The following is a 26,386-nucleotide window of genomic DNA, read 5'->3' as shown; positions in this document are numbered from 1 at the left end:
AGAACCTCGGATTCTTTTCTAAAATGTGACCTTGGTGGAAACTAAAGAGCAGCGTCGCCGTGACAAACATCGATTCTCAGCCGAAGACCTTCAGCGTGAATCTGTGGAAACAGGTTTTAACCTCGACCAAAGGCCACGAGCAGAAATGAACCGGGTTTCTCTGTACAAACGCTCCTGCAGGTTTAATCGACAAAAACACAAAACTTTCAATGTGAAAATCTGAAACTAAATAAAACACGACTGGTCTATTTCTTTTTTTCTTTTTGGATTCATTTCCAGTTTTCTCTCCGGTCGTCTGAAAATCTGAGTTCCAGTTAGAGATCAGCTGCAATCAAAGTTGTGGAAAAGACTTCAGAAATGTTTTAGTTACTCCAGATTCTCAATTCATCCTTCAAACGTCATCAGACGCTGCAGAAAGTGACGATGATTAGAGACTTTCTGATGCAACTCTGAGAAACGAGGAGGAGGAGAAGATGAAGATGACCAGCGGCTAGATTCAGCGAAACCTCACCTGAGCTTTGAAATCATTATTCATTAGCAGGTTTTATATTAATAGTATTTATTACCAGGTATAACATTATTAGTATTCATTACCAGGTTTATTATTATTATTATTTATTACCAGATTTAATATTATTATTATTTATTACCAGGTTTAATATTATTATTATTTATTACCAGGTTTAATATTATTATTATTATTTATTACCAGGTCTTATATTATTATTATTTATTACCAGGTTTAATATTATTATTATTATTTATTACCAGGTTTTATATTATTATTATTTATTACCAGGTTTAATATTATTATTATTATTTATTACCAGGTTTTATATTATTATTATTACCAGGTTTTATATTATTATTATTTATTACCAGGTTTAATATTATTATTATTATTTATTACCAGGTTTTATATTATTATTATTTATTACAAGGTTTAATATTATTATTATGTATTACCAGGTTTTATATTATTATTATTTATTACCAGGTTTTATATTATTATTATTATTTATTACCAGGTTTAATATTATTATTATGTATTACCAGGTTTTATATTATTATTATTTATTACAAGGTTTAATATTATTATTATGTATTACCAGGTTTAATATTATTATTATTATTTATTACCAGGTTTAATATTATTATTATTTATTACCAGGTTTTATATTATTATTATTTATTACCAGGTTTTATATTATTATTATTTATTACCAGGTTTAATATTATTATTATTTACCAGGTTTTATATTATTATTATTTATTACCAGGTTTAACATTATTATTATTTATTACCAGGTTTTATATTATTATTATTTATTACCAGGTTTAATATTATTATTATTATTATTTATTACCAGGTTTAATATTATTATTATTATTTATTACCAGGTTTAATATCATTATTATTTATTACCAGGTTTTATATTATTATTATTTATTACCAGGTTTTATATTATTATTATTTATTACCAGGTTTAATATTATTATTATTTATTACCAGGTTTTATATTATTATTATTTATTAACTGGTTTTATATTATTATTATTTATTACCAGGTTTATTTAATGCCTAAAGGGCATCAGAATAAAATTTAGAAAGTCTTGAGAGAACCTTTACAAAGAATTCATCGAATAACCAGGTTGCAGTCTTATATGTGTGGCTGTACAGTATTTAAAGATTTTAAAAAATGAATTTACCTCCACATATTTTCCCTGTTGCTTCTTTCCAGGAAGCTTCACTAATGAGCTGCTGGATGAAGCACCAGTGATCGGACCATGCAGCAGAAGTCTAAAGAAGCTGGTAATGCAATAAAACGAGCAGATCCTCACCATGTCCAGGCAGTCGGGGGTCAGGAGGGTCTAGCTGAGGACCAGGGTCCCGTCTCTCGGCCTCCTCATGCAGTCCAATGCCGCTCGGCTGTCGGCTCGTCGCTCAGAGCGTCGCTGGAACAGAAAGAAAAGACGACAAACCTTCAACACATCTGTGGACGGCGCTTAGTGCACGTGGCCTCGGTGATACGGCTTTGGTCGTTGTATTTGTACAATTCGCTGCTTATGATGTGGGTGATCCAGGATTTAGAGCTTATTCTAAGCCGCTCTGAATAAACATGGACTAAATGCTTTAAATGCACGGCTGCATTATCGAGGCCCGACTGATAATCCTGAACGTCAGACTTCAGGCCATTGTGCCGAATGTTTCACAGCTTCTAATCACGAACATCTGGCACGTTTTTTATCTCAGCAGCTGCAACACTACAGCGGAAGCTAAAATAGTAGACATTAAATACTCACAAACGGGCTACACAAAGAACTGTGGTCCAAAATCATATCACATTTGTTTATACTGCATTCATGTGGTGTCGGAATAAAACAAAAAATTGGGAAAATTCACTTGAATGGCCATTTAAGTTAGAAAAACAATTAATTATTTCAGTGTAAAGTGATTTATTAAACCACAAATACCAGCTTTTTACATTCATTTGGAATTATTTAGTGTAATGAGGCGAGTATTCAAGTACTGAAGATAAACTGTGGGGGTTTAGCTAGCAAAGGGGCACCATGACACAGACTCATGTGGTGTTTAATGACCTCCGACCAAAGCACATAGGTATTTATGGTATAAAATCACATCTCATTTTACTGAAGTTTTAATACTGCACTTATGTGGGGTCAAAATAATCCAAAAAATTTGCTTCCAAATGAAAAAAAAAATCACCTGAACGCCCCTTTTAAGTCTTTTTATTGTGGTTGTCTTCTTATTATTTCAGTATAAAGTGATTTAATAAACCACAGATGCCAGCTTTTTACATTCATTTGGAATTATTCAGGATAAGGCAAGTAGTCAAGGGGCACCATGACAGAGACTCATGTGGTGCTTAATGACCTCCGACCAGTGAACATGTAACTCTATGGTCTAAAATAATTATACTGCATTTATCTGGTGTCGAAATAATCCAAAAAATTAGTTTCTGACTGGGAAAATTCAGCTGAACGTTCAAGTTCAAGCTGCAACAACAACTTCTGGTTTGGTTATGTTCTTCTGATTTCACTATAAAGTGATTTAATAAGCTACAAACACTATTTTTATGCAAATTTAGAACTCATTTAACATATTTAGAATCACTTTATCTACAAATGTGATTGCTGTATATGCTGAGCAGAACCAGTCATTTTGTCTATTTTTTAGGGCTGGACCCGAACATCTCGAATATCCGAATATTCGTTCACTACGGCGGTATCCGGATATTAATTTTGGTATCCGAATATTTACCCCCGGCCCCCCCACCCGTCGGACGTTCCCTCCGCCTTCGGCCCACTTCAGCTCATCCCGCTGTGTTCGGCTCATCTCGGCTCCTCCATTCGTGTTTCTTACCACCACCCGAATGACCGGGTGGCTGTGGACTCTGACGTCACGCTTCACTTCATTGCATAAACCCAAGACAAGATGCGGAAGACCTCCGCTGTTTGGCAATTTTTCAGAACGGATCCGAATATTCGCCACAAACCCCCCCCCCCCCTCGTTGGACGTTACGGGGCGGAACGAATATTCGAATATTCGTCTTTAATAGTGCCCGAATATTCGGAGGCCAGAAACCACTATTCGGGACAGCCCTACTATTTTTATGTCATAACTTAGTGTCTACATTACCAACAATGCAACTCAACTGCCAACAGTTCGGCTGAGGAAGGTTCAAACTGACTTCTGTAAGTGCTTTGGTATATCTCAGTATTACTTTTGTGGTTCTATTCCAGCCGAATTTTAGTTTCCTTACTGCATTTCAGCATTATTACATTGTACTCCTTATCCTTTTTAGACACTGCATTTGTTATGTCATTTTGTTATTTTTTTACTGAGCAATTTCTGGCACAAGTTTTAGTGCCATGAAAAAGTATTCACCCCCTTCTCCAATTCCCATTTTGTTGCAGCTTTTGGATCAATTTCACTTAGTCAGTGCGGTTCTACTGAAGTGATTTCTTGAACAGGTCTGGAGGTAATCCGGCTTGGGTGTGGTCGTTTTCCAAGAAATGTGATTAGCCACCGTTAATTCATGATTTAACAAGGGAGGCAATTACTTTTTCACACAGAGCCAGGTAGGTCTGGATAGCTTTTTTTCCCCCTTATAACATTAAATCTTCATCTAAAAACTGCATTTTGTGTTTACTTCGATTATCTTTGTCTGATTTTTAAATTAGTTTGATGGTCTTAAAATTTAAGTGGGGGAAATCTTCAAAAGAATAATACTTCATTACTGTTTTCATGCTTTCACGTTGAGTTTGTTCATTCAAACTGAATCCTTTGTGTCCAACAAATTCAGTTTGTAGATTATTTATTACATTTCAGTCATGTGTCGTATCACTGAGCTGCATTAATCTAAAGCATCTCCAGTAAAGATAAACCAGCCGCTAACTAGCCGCTCTCTCGCTTTCTTTGCTATATTTTTTCCAGACCACTTTGATACCGATGCCACTGTGAAATTTGTTTTAATCTTATCTGACTGTGGACTCGCACATTAATCAAATTACTCCTGAGTATATTCCCGCCGCTAAACGCATTAAGACGGAGCTGCAGCTTTTTGCCCACGCGGTCAAATGCTAATGAGAGAAGGTGGTGGAGCTACGCGGCGGCGGGGCGTCCCAGGGGAACCTGAAGGGGTCGAGCTCCGGCGTCAATTAGATCCTCTGCCACCTTGACCTGGTTTTCAATGACGGCGCTGCAGCTAGCAGAGGAATGAGCACAGAAGCTGCAACCGTGAGAATAAAAGGGAGGGAGATCGATATGACACAATAGCTAGTTGAGATTTCTGCCTTTTCAAAGCCTCGTGTCCCCGACGCAACTCTGTTTTGGAACAACTCCCCAAACAGCAACTTCAAAGCGTTTACTACTGCTCAATAATGGAGGATGCTGCTACGTGCCGGAGACCAGGGAGGCTACACATGAATGCTAACGAGGCTTCTTCTCACGCCGAGAGAGAGAGAAGGAAAAAAGCCTCCGATACAGGCTGATGATGCATCACCTCTGCACTCCAAATTTCTGCAGCGTCTCTGATCTGCTTCACTCGTTTCCTGCCAGGAAAATGTGACTTGATTGACCGTCGGCGAGGGGATGGAGGTCGGACGAAGGTGATGTGGTTTCGATTGCAGGTCGTGGATTTTCTTCAGTCAAGCATCAGAATTCGGACAATAAATAACGGAGAAATTCTAACTTAACAGATGTAAACAAACAGCTGTTATTTGTGGGGGATGAAATGTGCAACTTACATCTGTGAACAATTTTTGAGTCATTGTGGTCAAAGTTTGAGTTCCCGTAGACAGATTTTTAGTTAAATTTAGAGTTATTTTGAACAAGTTTGAGTCACTAAAGACAAATATGGCGTTTGTGTGTTATTTTGGTCAGATTTGGAGTAATTTTTGACATATATAATGTAATTTTGGTCAAAATTTAGAGACATCTTGGACAGTTTTTGAGTCATTTAAGACAAATGTTCAGCCCCTTTTGTCATAATTTGAGTCCCTTTAGACAGACATTTAATGGCTTTCATCAAATTTTGACTCATTTGGAACAAGTCTGAGTCACTGAAGGCAAATTACAAGTTGGGAAATATTAAGTTATAATTGGACGAAAATTAACCATTTCAGCCAAAACGAACAACTTCTTCAGCTGTGAATCACCAAAACCAACACAAAAACCCTTTTCTCCATGAAATAACCTCATTTTACCTTCATCAAATCCTTACTAAAGCTGATTAACCTTTAAGATGCTGATTGTCTGCTGTAAATCAGCAAAACTCCTGTGTGTGTGGCTTCTTCAATACTTTTTGGATTCTTTAATCTTCTAAGAAGCCTCCAGGGTGCAACTAAAAATCTGTCAAGTGTGACTAAACATCTTCATATTGCAAGTTTATCTGTGTCTTTTTCATGTGGGTAGACGTACTCAGTTTGAACTTTGATAAATCTGATATTAGAGCAGCTTATTTCACTCGTTTCTAATTAATTTTTGACTGACACCTGTCCAAGTGGAGACTAGAAGCTTCTCTGGGCATAGCCGTCCAATACTGATCCATGTGAGGCATTTAGGGACCATCCGTAAATTGTAGCTTCAGAAAAAGAAGTACTCCATATTATAGATTAAAGAATTGTGTTTACAACAAGTGTGTGACTACTTTAGTTGCACATGCAGACAAAAATCAGTCGAGTGCTACTACAAATTTTCATCGGTTTCACCTCACATTCAACAGGTCCATCTGTGTCCATCTGGTCAACCTGTCCAGGTAGATAAAATCACCTGGTTGCAGCTGAGGTAAGCGTGACATTAGAACATCTTATTTCAATCTTTTTAAACAAATATTGGTCTTATGGCTGTCTGATCTACAGGGCTTCAGTAACTGAGTGGAGACTAGAGGCTTCTCTGTGTCACCTAATAAAGTCTATTGATGCATGTGAGACCTTTAGGAGACATTTGTAAATTACAGCGTCACAAGATTTTACAACTTAGTGTACTCAAAAAAATATGTTTACAAACAATGCTACAACCATTTTGGGTGCACATTAAAATCCAAAACAACCAAAAACCAGTCAAGTCGCATATCAAGTCGGTATTATAAAATCTGTATGACCAGATAGATAAATGCACTTAGCTTCTCTGTGCACAGTCGTCTAATAGCGTCTACTGTGACTATGATACCAGATCTGATTTTTACCTTTTATCTTCTTTCTCGCTGTATTTGTATTTTTACTGACTAAGAAAGTCCTTATATATTTCTGTTTCATATTTTTGCAGAGGTGTATGTCAGTTTTTGTCTCATGCAAAATAAACAAAAACACATTTAGATGAAGTAAAACATTCAACAAATGCTAGTCTTTTTAGATCGGAAAACGGCTTTTTAAAGGACTGAAAACATAAATGCACAAAACAGATTATTCAGCTACAAATCTTTAAGAATACTCAAGTATTTTCCCGTGTTTTACTGCTTCCATTAAGTGTTTTATGTGCATTTTGATGCCTTGCTTCAAAAAAAGTTAATGGGAACTGCAACTCAATTACACAAAAAGGTTTTAACACTCGCTTGAGGTGGTTTTTAACTTTCTCTAACAAGCTAATGAGCGTTACGGGAGAAAAAACACTTCAACTGTTGGTCCATTGTTCTCTTGGAGTTTTGTTCATTTCTTTCTCTTTTCTGGGTTATTTGGCAAGAACTACTTATGTTTCCGGCTTCTTCTTCTACTCTGAGTGTAACGAAGCCAACAGCGCCACCTACTGACGACACTTTGCAGCCAAAGTTTCTCCTACATTTCAAAAGTTTGCTTCTGTTTGAAACTGAAACTTCAAAAACACAATCAAAAGGCAATTTTTTATATATATATTTATTGTGCTGTCTCTCTTTAAAGTGGTGAGGTGACATTGACTGCAGCTCTCTTTCATTTTTCTTCCATGATTAAACGCGCAAAGTGATCAAACACAGTCCAGAAATCTGTGCAAACAAACAAGACGTGACAGACGGGAGAAGGACGGGGACAAGTTAAACAGGAAAATGGAGACAGAAATTTATAAATTATAGAGAGAGGAGAGTGTGGGCAAGGAGGGATGCAGCGAAAACGCCATTAAAAAACTGTAAATACAGTAACACATGGCACAAGGACAACAGGACCTACATCTGTGGCTGCATATATATTTATATACACACCAGCAGCATACAGTATAGTGCCGCAGATTTAATAAATTCCCCGAGTGGGCTCACTTTCTAATAACCTTTCATCTCCCTGAAGAGGGGAGGTGATTAAAGCGAGATAATTAAGAATACAGCAATGACTTTTTGAGGACGTTGACGGTGCTGCAGTAGCGGCAGATGGTGCGCTCAGCATGAGCAAAAGACAATGCTCAATTAAATAAAAAAAAGAAGCAAGCCAGACAGCGAGAGCACACAGGAGGAGAGTGCTTTTTATAAAAATAGATGTTCAAAAACCCCATCCGACGGCACTTTATACCGACAACACGGATGCTTTAAACCAATGGGCCGGACGGTAAAATCAGAGCATAAGAACATGAAAAACATGAGACAAATGACAAAAATCTGAAAAAAAACAATAAAGACAAGACAAAATGTTACAAAAACAAGAAACTATGCGACAAAAAATGGACAAATGACACAAGTGAGACAAAAACGAGGCACAAAGTGAGACAAACGAATAAAGAAACACAAAATGACAAAACGACAAAAAACACAAGCAAGACAAACAGAAAATGACAAATAAGAGAAACAAAATGACAAAAACATGAGACAAACGACAAAAGTCAGACAAAAAACAAGACAAAAAACAATAAAGACAAGACACAAAGCAACAAAAAATGGACAAATGACAAAAGTCTGACAAAAAAGACAAAAATGAGACAAAATATTACAAAAATGAGTCACAAAAACATGAGATAAACATCAAAAGTCAGACAAAAAAAGACAAAAAAATGAAACAAGACAAAATAATTACCAACTAAAATGTTACCAAACATTTGATTAAAACAATTTGTCTTGCTTGAGAAATTATTCTACATTCATAGTTTTACAAACTGCAGTTAGTCTTCTCTGTAATTTTTACACTTTGGGGGCCGGATTGGACCCTCTGGAGGGCCGGTTTTGGCCCATGGGCCTCATGTTTGAGACCCTACTTTAAACACACCTGCTTCCCGCGAGTCGAGTTTATTTGCATCGGCTTTAATCACAGCTTCGGTCTCAAAGGGCTTTGCGACGCCCACGTTATGAGAAATGAAAACTCCTCAACGAGAACAAAAACATAAAACCTGCGAGGGCTTTTTATTTCCACCAAACAGCAATTAACATCATTAAACTCCAGTCAAAGACAAACGTCTGCAACACAAATTAGACTAAACTTACCCTCTAACGCTATATTTACCCTCTAACGCTACATTTACCCTCTAATGCTACATTTACCCTCTAACACTCTATTTACCCTCTAATGCTACATTTACCCTCTAACGCAACATTTACTCTCTAACGCTACATTTACCCTCTAATGCTACATTTACCCTCTAACACTCTATTTACCCTCTAAGACTACATTTACCCTCTAACGCTACATTTACCCTCTAATGCTACATTTACCCTCTAATGCTACATTTACCCTCAAACGCTACATTTACCCTCAAACGCTACATTTACCCTCTAATGCTACATTTACCCTCAAACGCTACATTTACCCTCTAACACTACATTTACCCTCTAACACTACATTTACCCTCTAACGCTACATTTACCCTCAAACGCTGCATTTACCCTCTAACACTACATTTACCCTCTAACGCTACATTTGCCCTCTAACACTACATTTACCCTCTAACACTACATTTACCCTCTAATGTTACATTTACCCTCTAACGCTACATTTACCCTCTAATGCTACATTTACCCTCAAACGCTACATTTACCCTCTAACACTCTATTTACCCTCTAACACTACATTTACCCTCTAACGCTACATTTACCCTCTAACACTCTATTTACCCTCTAACACTACATTTACCCTCTAACGCTACATTTACCCTCTAATGCTACATTTACCCTCAAACGCTACATTTACCCTCTAACACTACATTTACCCTCTAACACTACATTTACCCTCAAACGCTGCATTTACCCTCTAACACTACATTTACCCTCTAACGCTACATTTGCCCTCTAACACTACATTTACCCTCTAACACTACATTTACCCTCTAATGTTACATTTACCCTCTAACGCTACATTTACCCTCTAATGCTACATTTACCCTCAAACGCTACATTTACCCTCTAACACTCTATTTACCCTCTAACACTACATTTACCCTCTAACACTACATTTACCCTCTGACACTACATTTACCCTCTAATACTACATTTACCCTCTGACACTACATTTACCCTCTAATGTTACATTTACCCTCTAATACTACATGTACCCTCTAACACTACATTTATCAACATCTTTTCAGCATTTTTCTGACATTTTATGAACTCTACTAATCCCTTAAAAGATCAACTGATGGTTTGACATTGAAAATACTGGATATTTTCTCAAGGAGCTGCAGTAACCCTCCTGTCAGGTAGAAATTTGGAGACTCTGTAAGAGATTGCCAGTGTTGCATGAGCAGCTAGTCAGGTATGAACGACGTTTTCAGGCAAACAAACAGCCTCTCTGCTTGGGGATGTGTCTGGAAATGTGACTGAAATGTGAAAAAAACGTCCTCCGACAGGCTTTTTGCAGGAAGCGTCATTAGCTCCGGTGGGGCTGAAACACCGGAGGAGTCAGAGGTCAAAGAATGCAGCTTCTCCGGACAGCATCCACCGCCAGAAAACCTCGCCATCCTCAGGTGTTCGCTGCCCGAAATGCCTCTCCGGTCCCCATCCTCCATTTTGCAGGAAGGTTACACGAACCCAGGGAGGCTTTTTTCTTTTTTTATTATATTTCAGAGCTGTGTTTATTTAGGTCGTTTTCACTGTGGGGGGAACTTTTATGAGGTGGCTTTTATGTTCACACGATGCTGCAAATAACGCTCTGAGAGTGCAGCAGCAGCAGCAGGCGGGATGGGAAATAAGACAGAAAAAAACCCGCCTTGTTCTCTGATACAAAGCTCCTGTGACTAACATTTGATCTGACAACAAAAGGGAACACTCAGCGGCACAGTTTCAGCCGCTTTTTGCTCTGAAATGTGCACAGAAACTTGCAAACGAGCAGCTAAATCAGAACAAATTGATTGGACGGAGCTGGAATCACGAGACGCAGGTTCGCAGAGTTCCTCCCCGACCTTCAGGTAATGAGATCTTTCCTCCAAAATGGACACACATTTTGGGAAACTACCCAATTTATGTGCAGCGCGACGCTGCCTCGCCTTGCACATTAAGGCTCTACGAGGTGCAGGAATTCGGTGTATCTGAACGTGAACAGCAGGGGAGATATTCTTGGTAAATTAGACAGTGTGACGGGTTTCATTCCAACAAAACATCTAATTCTTAATCTGCAGCTCATTCTTCGAGGTTAAAACAGCCCAGAGATGACTGTATATCTAAAGGTAATCCAGCGTTAAACTTCAAAACCTGAGGTATAAATGAATTAAATAAAGTTGTTGGTGCTCTCTGGTGGAAGAACTCTGGAGAATCCCGTGAACTTTAGCAGCTGCTGAGCAAAATGACATCAGTTAACATCAGTAGTAATGTCATTTTGTTTCCGCTGCTGATTGAAACGGCAGAGATTGAGCTAAAATTGGTAAGCAAATGTTACTGGGTTAAAGTTAGCAAGATAAGCTTAGCAAGTTGAAGGTAGCAAGCTAAAGTGAGTGAGCCTATGTTAGTAAGCTTAAGTTAGCAAGTTAAAGTGAGTGAGTCAAAGTTACCAAGCTAAAGTTAGCAAATGATAGTGAGTGAGGCAATATTAGCTAGCTCAAGTTAGCAAGTTCAACTAAGCAAGCTAAAATGATTGACTCAAATTTAGCAGGCTTAAATTAGCGAGGTAAAGTGAGCAAGCAAAAGTTAGCCATTTAGAGTGATTCAGCTAAAACTGACAAACAAATGTTAGCGGGCTAAGGTGAGCAAGCTAACGTTAGCAAGCTAAAGTTAGTGAGTCTATATTAGCATCTTAAGTTAGCAAGCTAAAGTGAGTGAGTCAAAGTTAGCAGGCTTAAGTTAGCGAATTAAAGTTATAAAGCCAAGGTTAGCAAGTTAAAAATTGCAAGCTAAGGTTAACAAGCTTAAGTTAGTAAGCCTATGTTAGCATCTTAAGTTAGCAAGTTAAAGTGAGTGAGTCAAAGTTAGCAGGATTTAGTTAGCAAGTTAAAATTAGCAAGCCAAGGTTACCAGGTTAAAGTTAGCAAGCTAAGGGAAGCAAGCTAAAGTTAGTGAGCCCAAGTTAGCAAGCTTACATTAGCAAGCTAAAGAGAGTGAGTCAAAGTTAGCAGGCTAAAGCTAGGGAATAAAAGTTAACAAGCCAAGGTTAGCAAGCTAAGGGAAGCCAAGGTTAGCAAGCTAAAGTTAACAAGCTAAGGTTAGCAAGCTAAAGTTAATGAACATATGTTAGCAAGCTAAAGTGAGTGAGGCAGGCTTAAGTTAGCGAGTTAAAGTTAGAATGTCAAAGTTACCCATCTAAAGTGATTGAGTTAAAACTGGCAAGCAAATATTAATGGGCTAAAGTTAGCAAGCTAAGGTTCGTAAGTCAAAGTGAGCAGGCTTAAGTTAGCGAATTAAAGTTAGCAAGTTAAAGTTTGCAAGCTAATGTTAGCAAGCAAAAGTTAGTGAGCTTATGTTAGCAAGCTTAAGATAGCAAACTAAAGTGAGTGAGTCAAAGTTAGCAGGCTTAAATTAGCGAGATAAAGTGATTGAGCTAAAACTGGCAAGCAGATGTTAGTGGGCTAAAGTTAGCAAATTAAGGTTAGCAAGTTAAAGTTTTTTGTTTTCTGGTGTTGGCAGGTTTTCTTACTGACTGATTAGTGAAAAGATGCTCACTGAAAGTTAAAGCCTAAAGCTCGTTTGCAGCTCCCTGAAGTTTTATCTTTTCTGCATCAGATAGAAAATAACAAGAAATCCACCTGCAGAGGATCTAAACAGCGACAGAAACCTGAGATTATGGTCTGCAGCACATCCAGAACACTCTGGATCACACGTCTGAGGGTGTTGTTAGCCAAGCAGATATTATTTTACACTCCTCTGTAGCAGAGCGTCTGAAACATCCTCCATTATGAACACATTACTCAGGCTGAGCAGAGCTGGAGAGAATCAGGAGAAACTGTTTAAAATGGTTTTTAGGATTTTAGGAAACGCACTGGATGGATTGTTCTGCAGTCACAACAGAAAATAACAGAAAAACACAAAAACACAGGTAGGTGCATCAATAAAACAGAGATTAGGCCCCTTAAATTAAAAAAAAAAACAACTAAATCACAAGTTTTACAGATTTTCCCTGTTTTGTTAAATTACTATTTATAAATAATATATAGTAAAATAAAAAAGGAATAATTTACATGTTTTTGTAAATAATGACCACATCTATTCTTATTTGTAATTTTATGAATGATTCTTTATTACTTTACAATATTTGGACCATAATATTACACTATTTTAATGCATTTAAATGACCAAAAATATTTTACAGATATCTGCTGGTTTTGAAAAACTATGAATAATAAGGATATAGTTTTTCTAGATATCATCAGAAATTTTAAAAAATCAGTAAAATAACAGTCAAAAAATTATTTAACATTTTTAATTTAAAAAATTAAACAACTTGCTTTTCTTCAAAAAAATCTATTTTAAGCAGACATAAATCAAGCAGTACAGTGTTATTATATAGTCACTGTAAAAGAGCAAATTATAATTTATAAACATGAAAAGTTTCTATGTGGATTTTATTTCCTGTTTGTTTTTCTTTTGTTTGATTTTATACAGTTAGCACATAAAAATATTTCTTTTCTACTACTTTATTTCTACAAAACGGGAAAAATCTGTAAAAATTAACAGTCAAAAAATGATGACATTTTTAAATGAAAAATTGATACAGATTTTTTTCATTTTCATCTAAAAAAATAATTCTCTTCTAAGCAGATATAAATCAGGTAATTACAGTTTTATTTTACACTGTAAAAAAGCAAAATATAATTTACAAAACAGTATTTTTTAATGTAGATTTTTTACAGGGTTATTTTTGTTTTTTGTTTTGTTTTTAAGTTAGCATACATAGTAATATTTGTTTTATATTATTGTATACTAGATACGATACGTAATTTTAAAAAAAAGTTAAATTATTTTACATATTTTTTAAAAATTATGTGGATTATTTTTCTTCCAAAAAAAACACAATTATATAAAAACTATTCTATTTTAAGCGGATATAAATCAAGCAAATACAATGGTATTTTACAGTCACTGTAAAAGAGCAAATTATATTTGATAAAAATACAAATTTTGATGTGAACTTACATCCAGTTTGTTTGTTTTTTACAGTTAGCACATATAATACTACTTATTTGCTGTAATTTTACTGCTGCAAAACAGGGAAAATCTGTAGAAATAACAGTAAATTGTCAAAAAATCTATTTAAAAATACTCAAACCTCTTATAATGATTCACTGCTTTTATTATAAACTGACAAAAAAAAACAACAAAAGTCTCATTTGAGCAGGAAGAACACAACAAGTCAGTTTATTTTGACTTTAAAACCCGATATTTGCCCTAAAACATGCTGTTTGCAGGGTTTCGGTGTGACTTCAGGTTAATTCAGGTCAGCAATACGAGGATGTCTTCCTGTCCGCTTAACGTCAAGAACAAGGCTGCTCTCGACCCGATAAACTCAGAATCTCTGCAGCTTTTCCTGCTTTGACGGCGGCCGATAATTGAGTGTTTCAGGTTGGAAGAAAACCCCGAACGTTAAGACACACCTCAGATTGATCTCCTCGTGGAGACGTCCGACTGCTGCAGAGCCCGTAAAACCGACTACAAACATTATATAAGCGAGCCACAGCTGGCGGGGAGCAGCGACACACCAATAGGAAGGCTGGAGGTTGTGTTTACCTCCAACAAAGACCTCTGGAATCTGTGCAAGCTCCGATTTTTACAGCCGGATGTTGAAGAGGGAGGAATCTGAGAGCAGCAGTGCTTTAAAATCTGCATTTTAGAAGCAAAGCAGCGTCAGAAACCCTCAAAAGTCAAGATAACATGAAGAGAAGAAGAAAAAGGGGGGAAAAAAGTGAAAATAAGGTGATAAATATCGTCAAATTAAGCCGGGATGTTACATCTTCATGTTTGTGTTAAACATCCTGGAAAAGCGCTAATTGGAGACGGAGCGGGGTAAAAGGCAGAAGTTCTAACGCCTGTTTTCACTGTGTAACGCGACAGATCAGCCACCAGACTGTCGCCTCCTTTATCTGACTGAAAAACCCCGAGAGGTAAAGTTTAAAAATACCTTTTTCCTGTCACATTTTCACTTGTCGCAGCAGGAAAAGCAGGTGTACTAATCAGGACTGCAGGCAACCAATGAAAACCTACCCTTCAACCAGTCGTTAGGTCGCAAAAAGCACAATCTGAGCGTCTAGAGTGGCCGTTAACTCGTTAATGAATCAATCCAAACACTATTTTAATCCAAAAGAAAGCAAAATTTTATCAAACTGTACGAAATAGAAACAGTCGTCTCCATAATAAAGCGGAAAATGTAGAGCTAAACTTGAAACCTATCAAAAGTTTAAAAAAAAGACTTTTTGAACTCCAAAGAAGTTTCTATCAAGCATCTTAACGTGTGAAAGCAAACGGCAGTTAAAAGGCAGCTAGTCCAAGATTTTCACAGGGAAAGAAAAGAGCCAGGAAACAAAGCAGGGTTTAAAAAAAAATCAGGATTCTAATCTTCATAGGCTGCGTTATTGTATTGTTACATACTTGTTCCAATGTCTGACAACAGAAACAATGCACCTACAGAAGCTAGCTTTAAAAAGTTATTACTCTTTGTAATGGTGCCCCTTTATTAGCTAAACCTCCACAATGCTACAGAAGCGTTGTCCCCATCAACAAGTTGTCAAACTGTAAGCATTGAGGGAAATAACCGTCACCAAAGTCTTTGTCATGGTGCCCCTTTACTAGCTAAACCCCCACAATGGTCGATTACACCAGCAACCTGGCCACAGAAGCTAGTTTTCAAAATGTGAGCACTGACTGAAGTCGTTAATCATCACATAACTCTATCGTGGTGCCTCTTTGCTCGCTAAATCCCCACAACATTCTGAGTGACGCCTCCTCTGGTCTCTACAGTTTTAAACAGTAAGAGGCTCCACCTGGTGGAACAACCAGGTACTACAACTGGTCTATGACACAAGAAGGGTGTTTTATCCACAAGATGTGTAGCAAATAAACACCTAAATGTGTATTTTGGATGATTTTCTGAAAGATGAAGGTGCAGGGAAGCACAATGATGCATAAAATATTTTTAAAAAAATGAAATGTGAATTCGCAATTTTCCTTCTGTAAATAAAAAACTTGCAGTTTTACAGTCATTTCCATGTTTAATGTGTACGTTATTCCTTGTAGCAGTTATTAAATTTCTAAATGAGCTACTTGATGTTTAAAATAAGGTAGAACTCCAGAACTGTTCACTTGAGGTGAGTTTACAGGAAATAAAACGCTGTACATTTCAGCCTTCAATCCTGTTACTGTTGAATTTAAAGTTCTTTATCTGCACCTTGAAAGTTTCCATTTACTCTAAAGTCAGACAACAATCAGCTGGACAACTGAGATTGAAACAGTCGTCTATTTTTATGTACCTGAGGCAGCGGTTGTGTCTTTTCTGTGGTTTCTAAGCAGATTTGTGGCTGTGATTCTGCAGCCGAGATGCTGATATAACTGCCTGAAAAGCTGCACTGTGTGTGTCAATCACTGGATGAATAATAATTTTAATCTTTGCAGGTTCATCGCACACATAAACCCCATAAACCGAGCAACATAAAGCCGCCGGCTGACGACCGGCAGCAGGTTTCCAGGCTGGTTGACCTGCAACGAGCCTGATTTTCTGCAGGACGGTGAAGTTTGGGTGGAGGGTCGACGAAGCCGAGCGACGCCCACACGGATGCTCAGGAAGGACCAGCTGCTTTGTTATGAAACGGCAGCTCTTTTATTTATTATTTTTTCTCCCAGCCGAGGATTAGGCCTTCATTAATGCATTAATGGACGAGCTGAGGGCCTGAAAACATCCAAGTAAGCACAACACTCTCATCCCTTTCTGCCGCTAAAAGCAGCAGCAGCCAGTCCACGAGGGGGATGGAGGGAAGGCTGACATTTAGCGTTTCAGTCGGCCGCTGTTGTGCATCAGGAAGCTTTTCTAGATTTAAACAGTTGTCTGTCGGTTTGGAAATAAAACAGCATCCCGGTGGCTTCAGCTCGAACAAAAGCAGAACGCGAATAAACCCGTAGATCATCCACAAGACTGGAACCTGCACTTGGACCGCAGCGGTTTTAGTCGTGAAGATAATATTCATTAAAAAAAATAATTTTGCTTTGGGGGATTTATGGACGTTTTGGAAGCTTCATATTGAAAAAGAAGCTTAAATAACGGGTTTGTTGCACTGAAACGATGTCTGATGTAAAGATGTGTCTTTTGAAGTCATTAATGGTCACAGAAGTCTTTGTCATGGTGCCGCTTTACGAGCTAAACTCGCACAATGCCCAATTACACCAGTAACTTGGCTACAGAAACTAGTTTTGAAAAGTCATTAATCCTTGTCACGGTGCACTTTTGCTAGCTAAGCTCTCACAACGCTGAATTACACCTTTTTAGAAGCTTTATATATATATAAAGAAGTTTTAATAATGGAAAAATCGATTAGTTGTTGCGCTAAAACAGTGTGTCTTAATGTGACGTTGTGTTTTTTGCTAATTCTAGCGTAGTTTTTCAGTTGTTAGCAATGGATGCTGCATATTTAAGATAAGATTTATTGATTTTTTTATTGGATAAATTCACATTACAGCAGCTAGATACAACAGAAGCATTGCAAGAATCACGATTTCATATTAAGAGAACGCCAACAATGCCAGCAGTGCAACAAAGTGCATCTGTTTTTTGTGGATTTATTGACTTTTTGGAAGCTTTACGTGCAAAAAGAAGTTGAAATATTTGGTCTGTTGTTGCACTAAAAGGGTGTGTCCTGATGTGAGGTTGTGTTTTTGAAGTCTTTAATTGTTTGCAATGGGAGTGCTGCATATTTAAGATAAGTCAAGATTTGATTTATTGATCCCTCACTGGGTAAATTCACGCTACAACAGCTCAACACAAGTGGCCCGTGGTATGAAACAAGGTATTACTGCAGTAATATTCATTGACTGTGACTCCTGAGATTATAATCTTGAGGAAATTGTCAAACAGAGGCTCAGTCACGTCAACTTTTCAACTCTCCACCAGCCGTTTTGTTCTGCTTGGATTCCATTCGCTCTTTATCTCTTCTTTCATGCCGTTTAATCATATTTTGCTCCTGTAAAATTAAAATAAAATGAGAAGATATGCTTTCTCACATTACAAAAAAAACCACACTCATGTCTTACTTATCAGTTTCTGTTTGGCCCAGTTTCACTCTCAACTCAGGCGACTAATTTTAGAGCGGGGATGAATTTCTGACACCTCGACGTCGTTTGATGTGCAGTTTGGGAATAATGGCGTGCCAGGAATCGATGTGAAGTTTGGGTTGACTGTCGTGCAGCAGCTCCACTTCCCTCGTGGCAGTTATAAAAGATCCGTCATGATTTCACCGATTTAGTGTTTAACATGTGCTGCCTAAAACTGAAGCTTTCCAACTGATAAGACTTAAACTGAACAGCAGAACAGACATTTCTTGATGCATGTTTTCATTTTTCATCTTTTTGCCCAGATTGAGGATGCAGTTTTTTTAAAATAAACTTTACTTGAACCATGACTTTATATAAACAGCTGGGAGTTTGGTTTGAGCTGAAGAGTTGCAGGCTAAAATACGTCTAAGGAAAAGTCTGGTTTATTTCAAACTGGAAGAACTTTTCAAGAGACTTGTCATCAGAACTTGTCCATGTGACACGAAGTATACCCAGTAAGACTCAAAATTTATATAAAATGATTCATAAACTGTCCAAAAATGATTCAAACTTTCATAATATGACATAAAAAAACTGTCCAAAATGACTCAAAATTCGGCCTAACTGACTCAAAGCATGTCCACAAATACCCAAAACGTATCCATTTGACGTGAAATTTCTTCAGTATGGTTCAAAATGTGTCCAAAATGATTCAGAAACTGTCCAGAATGACTCAAGGTGGTCCAAAATTATTCCAAAACTGTCAAAAATAATTCAAGTATGTCAAAAATGACTCAAAACATGCCCTAATTGAGTCAAAATCTGCCCATAATGACCCAAAACATGCCCAAAATGACTCCAAATTTGCCAAAAATGACTTCAAATGTGCCCAAAATGAATAAAAACTTGACCAAGATGACTCAAAATTTGTCTGAAATGACTCAAAGTATGTCCACAATTACTCAAAACTTGTCCAATTGATGTGAAATTCAACTCAGTGTGATTTAAAATTTCTATAAAATGATTCGTAAACTGTCCAAAATGACTCAAGACACGTCTAAAATAACTCAAAAGTGCAACCAAATGACTTGAAACTTATCTAAAATTACTCAAAATTGTCCGCAAATTACTTGAAACGTGAATAGTTAATTAAAAATTACTTAATATTTGTTCGATATAACACAACATTTATCCAAAATGGCTCATTCAGTGTCCAAAATTACTTAATATTTGTTCAATCCGACACAAAAACTGTCCAAAATGGCTCAAAACACATCTAAACGACTAAAACATTTGAAGCCAAAGGCCGGTTCTTATTAAAGTCAATGCAGAGACACTGATACAAGCTCTTCTTAGGACTATTAGGATTGTAATGGTCTGCTGTTTGGTTTTCCTCAAAACTGAACAGCAGATTGTTGACTTTAAAATCTCTGCTTTGATTTTAAGATCCTTTAGTTGGTGTTTAAAGCTCTTGGTCTGGCCCATTTATCCAATAAACCTTCAGATCTTCCATTAGTGGCCTCAGCAAACCCCAAAATGAGGCAGCATTTTGTTATTATGGTTAGAAACCGATGTTGTCGATTTATTTTGCCTTTACGAATCCAGATCCTGCCTCCGGTGTTTCCTCGTTGCATTTATTTATGACCATGATTCCTGTTTTATTGAGTCCTTCATTCATAATGTAGTGCTTTGAGCGATGGAGGGTTTGTTTTTAGTACCCGTTTTTTATTGCTTTTGTTCTGTGAAGCACCTTGTGTACCATTACGTTTGTATGAAAAGAATACAAGTAAAGTCTGATTGACTGATAAACATCAATCTCACAGTAAACAGAGAGCATCCCAGCGTCTGTTGCTATTATACATATTGAGTTAGAGTAATCAATAATGAGAGGAACTGAGAGGAAGTACAATGAATGACTCACAACACGTCCAAAATGACTCAAAGTTTGTCCAAAATTGATCCAGTCTTGGCTAAAATTAATCAAAGCTGGTCCAAAAATATTTAAAATCTGCCCAAAATGACAAAAAATTGTCCCAAATGAGCCAGAATCTGCCCAAAAAGACCCAAGATTTGTTTTTTTAGGACTCAAAACATGTCCAAAATGACTCAAAACACACTCAAAATGACTCAAAAGTTGCCCATAATGAACCAAAATTTGTCTAAAATAACTCCAGATTTGTCCTGCATGACCCAAGATTTGTTTAATATGACTTAAGATCTGCCCAAAATGACTCAAAGTTTGCCTAAAATGGGTCAAAACATGTCCAGAATGACTCAAAACATCCTAGAAATAATTCAAAATTTGTCCAAAATGGCAATAAAATGTCCCAAATTATCGACAATTTGTCTAAAATGACTCCAAATTTGTCCTGTATGACTCAACATTTGTTTCACTCAAACTTGTCCAACATGACTCAAAATTAACCAAAATGATCCAAATTTTGCACAAAATCAAACCCAAAATGAGCAAACATGCCCAAAATGACTCTAAGCTTACCCAAATTAACTCATAATTTGACTCAAAACCTGCTCAAAAAGACAGAAAAATGTCTTTAAATGATCCAAAATTTGTCCAAAATGACCCAAGATTTGTTTATTTTGAGTCAAAATTTGCCCAAAATGGATCAGAACCTGTCCAGAATGACCCAAAACTTGCCCAAATAACTAAAGTTTTGTCAAAAATTTACCAAATTATTAACAAAGTTATGGTCTGAAACTAAACTATGCGTACAGTCCAATCGGTGCAGATGGTCAGAAGGACTTTCTAAGACTTTTGTCTGAGTTTTTTCAGGATTTCCTCTCAAAGTGTCCCTAAAAGTTGAAGATTCATCTCTAAAAACCACTCAGGTGTTGGGATTTGAACTAGTAACCCTCCAGAAAACCACAGTCTCGTCCTGCAGTGCAGGTTTCTAATGAATTAAAGCCAAACTTTCCTCCGTAGCGTTTAAAAGTTCCTCTTTTTAAAGTGTGAATGTCAGGATATTGCCACGAAGCTACGTCTCCCAGATAAAAACCTCGTCTGTATCGATGGCGGCTCAAAGGAGAAGCTCTGCCTGGAAATTATGAGAAAGAACAGAGAGCTGCTTTATTATTCCGTCCACAGAAGGAAGCTCGCCTTGCATTTTTATTGCTCACCGTTCCGTCTCCTTTATTGTCCTTACAGTGTTGTGAAGCACTTTGGGCTCGGCGCTGGAAACTTCTATACGCAGCACATTAACTTTACATTTCATGCCCGTGTTTGTGTTTGCCAGCGTCGCCGCGGGAGATGAGCAGGTAAATTTCCACCGTGGACGTTCGGCTCATCAGCTGAAATATCTGAAAGGAGCTCTCTGCTGCGTCGGCATCGTGTTAACACCTAATGTCTGCTCGCTGTTTCAGTCCAGGAGACTTTTCTGTGACGTCTACCGCTTTTCTATGTCACAGAGAACATGCATGAGGAGTTCACCGGCAGATTTTATAAATTAAAGCTTCCTGGAAGTATTTATATTTAGTGAAATGCAGGAGCAGGTCCAGTCGTGTACGGAATGACTAAAAGTTTGTCCAAAATTACTCAAAATATGTCTGAAATAACCCAAAATGACCCCAAATTTGTCCAGCATGACCCAAGATTTGTTTATTCTGACTCACTTTGCCCAAATTGAGTCAAAACTAGTACAAAATGACCTCAAACATGTCCAAAATGACTCAAATCTTGTCCAAAACCTGTCAGAATGACCCCAATTTTTTCCAACATGACTTGAATCTGTCCAAAATGACTCAAGATTTATTCAAAATGGCTCAAATCTGTCCAAAATTACTAAAATTTTGTCAAAAATGATTCAAAATGTGTCCAAAATGACTCAAGTTTTGCCCAAAATGATTCAAAATTTACTCCGTTAACTCAAAATGTGACCAAAATGACTGAAAGTCTGTCCAAAATTACTCATTACTCAAAATTGGCCAAATGGACTAAAGATTTGTCCTACATGACTCACAATTTCCTCAAAATGACAGAAAGGTTGTTGAAAATGATTCAAAATTAGTCCAAAATGACTTGGATCTTGTGCAAAATCACCTGAAATCTGCCCAAAAATGACTCAAAGCTTGTCCAAAATAACACAAACTGGTCCCAAAAGACCCAAAACTGGTTCACAATCAGTAAAAATATGTCCAACATGACTCGAGATTGGTTTAATGTGGCTCTAAATTTGTCCAAAATGACTCAAAACTGCCAAATGACCCAATATATGTTTAAAATGACTCAAAAACATGCCCAAAAAGACACAAAAATTTGCCCCAAATGAATTTAAACTAGTCCAAAATAACTAAAAAAACATGTTCAAATTGACCAGATTCTTCCAAAATGACTAAAAATATTCCCATGATTACCCAAAACATGCCCAAAATGACTCAAAACTTGCCAAAATAAACCAATATACGTACAAAACGACAAAAAAAACCCAAAATGACTAAAAACGTACCCCAAATGACCCAAAACATGACAAAAATTACTCAAAATATACCCAAAATGACTGAAACTGGACCAAATTTACTCCAGAATCAGCTCTTGTACAATGTGTGACCATAAAATTACACTATTTTCCGGTATTTAATTTACAGATATTTACAGTTTTTTAGTTGTTTTTTAACAATTTTTGTACAGTTTCCCATTGGTTTTATTGTATGCTTTTGCCACATTTTCACCTTTTTTTCCCCAGTAAAATCAACCTAAACAGAGACTAACACCATCTCTACCACTCTGAAGTCCATTTATTTCCTTCAGAGACGAGGAAGTTTTCCTCCACATGATTCTCCAGTAAGTCAAACTGTGAGGCGTTCAGCTGCAATAAGAAGCGAGCTGAGGGGTCTGTTGTTATAACGTCCAGAAGCCCTCCCACCGTCCACTGATTAGACCAGAACAAATAAGGACCTTATATATCTGCTGCTGCAAATCATCTCCTGGATGCAATTTCAGCTGCTATCGGACGCGAAGCGAGTCGCCTGCGGTGTGAACAGGCAGCAGGTGGGATTCATGTCGGAGCGTCTTTAACCAGGTAATGGAGGCATCATGTGTCCGAGCACGACCGACCAATCAGAGGTCACCGACTGGACGGGTTTACAGAACATTTCTAACCTCCCTGGTGGCTCCTGCAGCTCCGTGTGGATGGAAGGCTTCTGATTTGAAGAAATGGCTCCACATACTGCCCTCTGATTACGCTTTATTCCTCAGAGCAACCAGACATTTTAGAGGACAGAGGGTTTATGGAAAGATGTAGCCTGCAGGGCTGAAAGAATGAAGCTGCAGTTCCTCAAATGGCCACCAGAGGCTCAAGTCAATCCTTATAGACCTCCATGTAAAAACGTCCGACTTCATGGCACAAACAAACACATTTACAGCTTGAAACAAAACAGTATTTTGGTTTCTACATCTCATATTTACAATTATGACAACTAGAAAGAAGCTAATTTGCAAATAACTCACAAAATGAAATTTAATGACAGCTTAAAGTTCTACATAATTACTAAAGGGTTCCTCCATTTCTTTATTACGCTGGTTTTCAGATTTTCCTGCTTGTAAAATCCATTGATTAATTGCAGTAAATTGCAGTAAAATTACAGTTTCTTTGAGCGGTCCAAAGCACTAAAGTTTTTATTTGTGATGATATTAACCCTCTGAACCCCAAAACCAACCAGACAAAAATGCCTAATATCACTCAAAATTTGCCAAAAATTACCACCATTTGTCCAGCATCACTCAAAATTTGCCCCAAATGACTCAAAACTGGTCAAAATGACTCAAAATTTACTCAAAATGACCCAAGACTTGTGCAACATTTGACCAAAAGGACTCAAAATCTGCCACCAAATGACTTCAAATGTTCCCAAAATGACTAAAAATTGTCCAAAATGACCAAAACTTGTGCAACATCACTCAAAATATGCCCAAAATGACTCACACCTTGCCCAAGACGACTCAAACCATTGTTGAACTCATTTTAGACTAGTCACTTGCCCAAAATGACCCAAAGCATACCAAAAAATGACTCAAAATTTGCCCAAAATGACTCAAAAACTGCTCAAAAAGACTCCAAACTTGCCAAAATGACCCAAACATGCCTATAAATGACTCAAAAACTGCTTAAAACTTGTCCAGAATGACCAAAACTATGCACAAAATCACTCAAATTTGCTCAAAATGACCCAAAACTTGTCCAAACATTGCTCAAAATTGCCCAAAATGGCTCAAACGGCTTGTTTTATTTCAATGTTTTTTGGTCTTTCTGGAGTCATCCTGAGTTTTATCTCCTTCCTCGTGGTTGCTCTGTTTCCACGGAGGTCCAGGACTTTATATTTCAGTGAAAAATGAGCCCACAGTGAGGAAAGTGGATTTCAAAGAGCAGCTTTATCTGCAGCGTCAGGTTTTGTGGCAGCAGGGCCGCGAGGTGAAAAGTCTGGCGGAGAGATAACTCCCCGGCCAGCGCTGGACGAGCTGAATGGACGGAGAGAATCGGGCTTCGGTCCATGAAGGCTGCCTGGACTGCTGCCCGATACTACGCTGCTGCTGCTGCTGCTGCTTATTATAATTAGCCTCTCACACTGGGACTTTATTCAGGGTTCACCGGGAAAGTCTGGGAAAGGAATTTCATTCTGTGCACATCCTCAGAAATACGTACAGCGGCGCTAAAAAAAGAACGGGAGTCCTGCAGCAGAGAAGACAGAAGGTCTGAAGAGCTCCTCGGTCACAAAGACAGGAATTTGAATCAGTTGGGCGTTAAAATTTAATGAACGATGAACCAGCAATAATGATGTTTACCGAGGGGATTCCTGAAGGGTTCTCACAGGATGGAAATACTATTATCATAAGACTGGAAATAAGTTAAAGGGAGCATGTAGGTCAGCTTATATCTGTACATGCACCTCTAGTATTCTTTACTGAGAACATGAAGCTCATCTTTATGGGGTTTTTTTTCTTCTCCTGTCGGCTTTGGCGGATGTTTGTTAGTCGTTTGGGGAAGACAGTTCACCTACTTCAACAAAAAATGGCCCTTCCAACCATTAAAAAACTTCGAGTCAAATGGCTCGAACTCTTGTTGAAATCACTTTCAACAAAAACCTATCCAAACTGACCCAAAACATGCCCAAAAATGACTCAAAACATGTCCAAAACGACTCAAAACATGTCCCAAAACGACTCAAAAACACGCCCAACATGACTCAAAACAAGCCCAACATGACTCAAAATATGTTCAACATGACTCAAACATGTCCAAAACGACTCAAAACATGCCCAAACGAATCAAACATGCCCAACATGACTCAAAACATGCCCAAAATGACTCAAAACCTGTCCAAAACGACTCAAAACAAGCCCAAACATGACTCAAAATATGTCCAAAACGACTCAAACATGTCCAAAACGACTCAAAACATGTCCAACATGACTCAAAACATGCCCAAACATGACCCAAAACATGCCCAAAACGACTCAAACATGCCCAACATGACTCAAAACATGGTCCAACATGACTCAAAACACGTCCAAATTGACCCCAAATGACTCCATATGACCTAAAGTATGTCCAAAATGACTTAAAATTTGCCTACAATAACCCAAAACATGTCCAAAATTATCCAAAGCATGCCCAAATTACCCAATGTCCAAAATGACATAAGATTTGCCTACAATGACCCAAAACATGCCCAAAATTACCCAAAGCATGTCCAAAATGAGTTTAAAATTTGCCCAACATGGCTCAAAACATGTCCAAATTGACTGTTATATGACCCAAAAACTTGCCCAAAATATGCCTAAAATGACTCAAACTGTTGTTAAAAAAAAAAAACTTTATATGCCTTTTCTCAAAAGTGCCAATTGCAAATGATTTTCAAAACCCTTTCTATGCTTAGATTTGGGTTAATTTTGACCAATAGAACTGCACAATGGATCACCACTGTCAACTTTCCAACGGTCTACGAACGCATTATGTTTGATGGGAAGTTCCACTGAGGAAAATGACCAAATCTAAGCTTTAAATTGTGTCAAGCTCGTTTAAACTGTCTCATGCTCAAAATGACTCCATATTTGCCCAAAATTTGCCTAAAATGATTCAAAACATGTCCAAAAGGACTTAAATTTTGCCTGAAATTACCAAAACTTGTCGATTATGACCTCAAAATTTGCCCCAAAATGTCTCAAAATTTGCCAGAAATTACCCAAAACCTGTCCAACATGACCCCAAAACTTGCCGAAAAGACTCCAAATTTACCCAAACTGGCTAAAAAATGACTTTGAAATTTGCCCAAAATTAACTAAAACATGCCTAAAATTGCGCATACTTGAC

The 26,386-nt window shown here is 37.5% G+C and overlaps 1 protein-coding gene across 2 annotated transcripts in view; it reads right to left on the bottom strand.

Annotated features, from left to right (window-relative positions):
* The window catches only part of LOC110965142 (spermatid perinuclear RNA-binding protein-like), a 133,712-nt gene that overhangs the window by 93,343 nt on the left and 13,983 nt on the right, over positions 1–26,386 (bottom strand). For both annotated transcript variants that reach the window (XM_022214079.2, XM_022214078.2), the window contains exon 2: positions 1,843–1,956. In XM_022214079.2, the coding sequence (XP_022069771.2) occupies positions 1,843–1,845 (3 nt within the window). In that variant the 5' untranslated portion in view covers positions 1,846–1,956. The remainder of the gene's footprint in view (positions 1–1,842; positions 1,957–26,386) is intronic.

Source organism: Acanthochromis polyacanthus, chromosome 7 (genome assembly GCF_021347895.1).
Source record: "Acanthochromis polyacanthus isolate Apoly-LR-REF ecotype Palm Island chromosome 7, KAUST_Apoly_ChrSc, whole genome shotgun sequence".
NCBI classification, from domain to species: Eukaryota; Metazoa; Chordata; class Actinopteri; family Pomacentridae; genus Acanthochromis; species Acanthochromis polyacanthus.
This window is presented reverse-complemented; position numbering and strand designations above follow the sequence as displayed.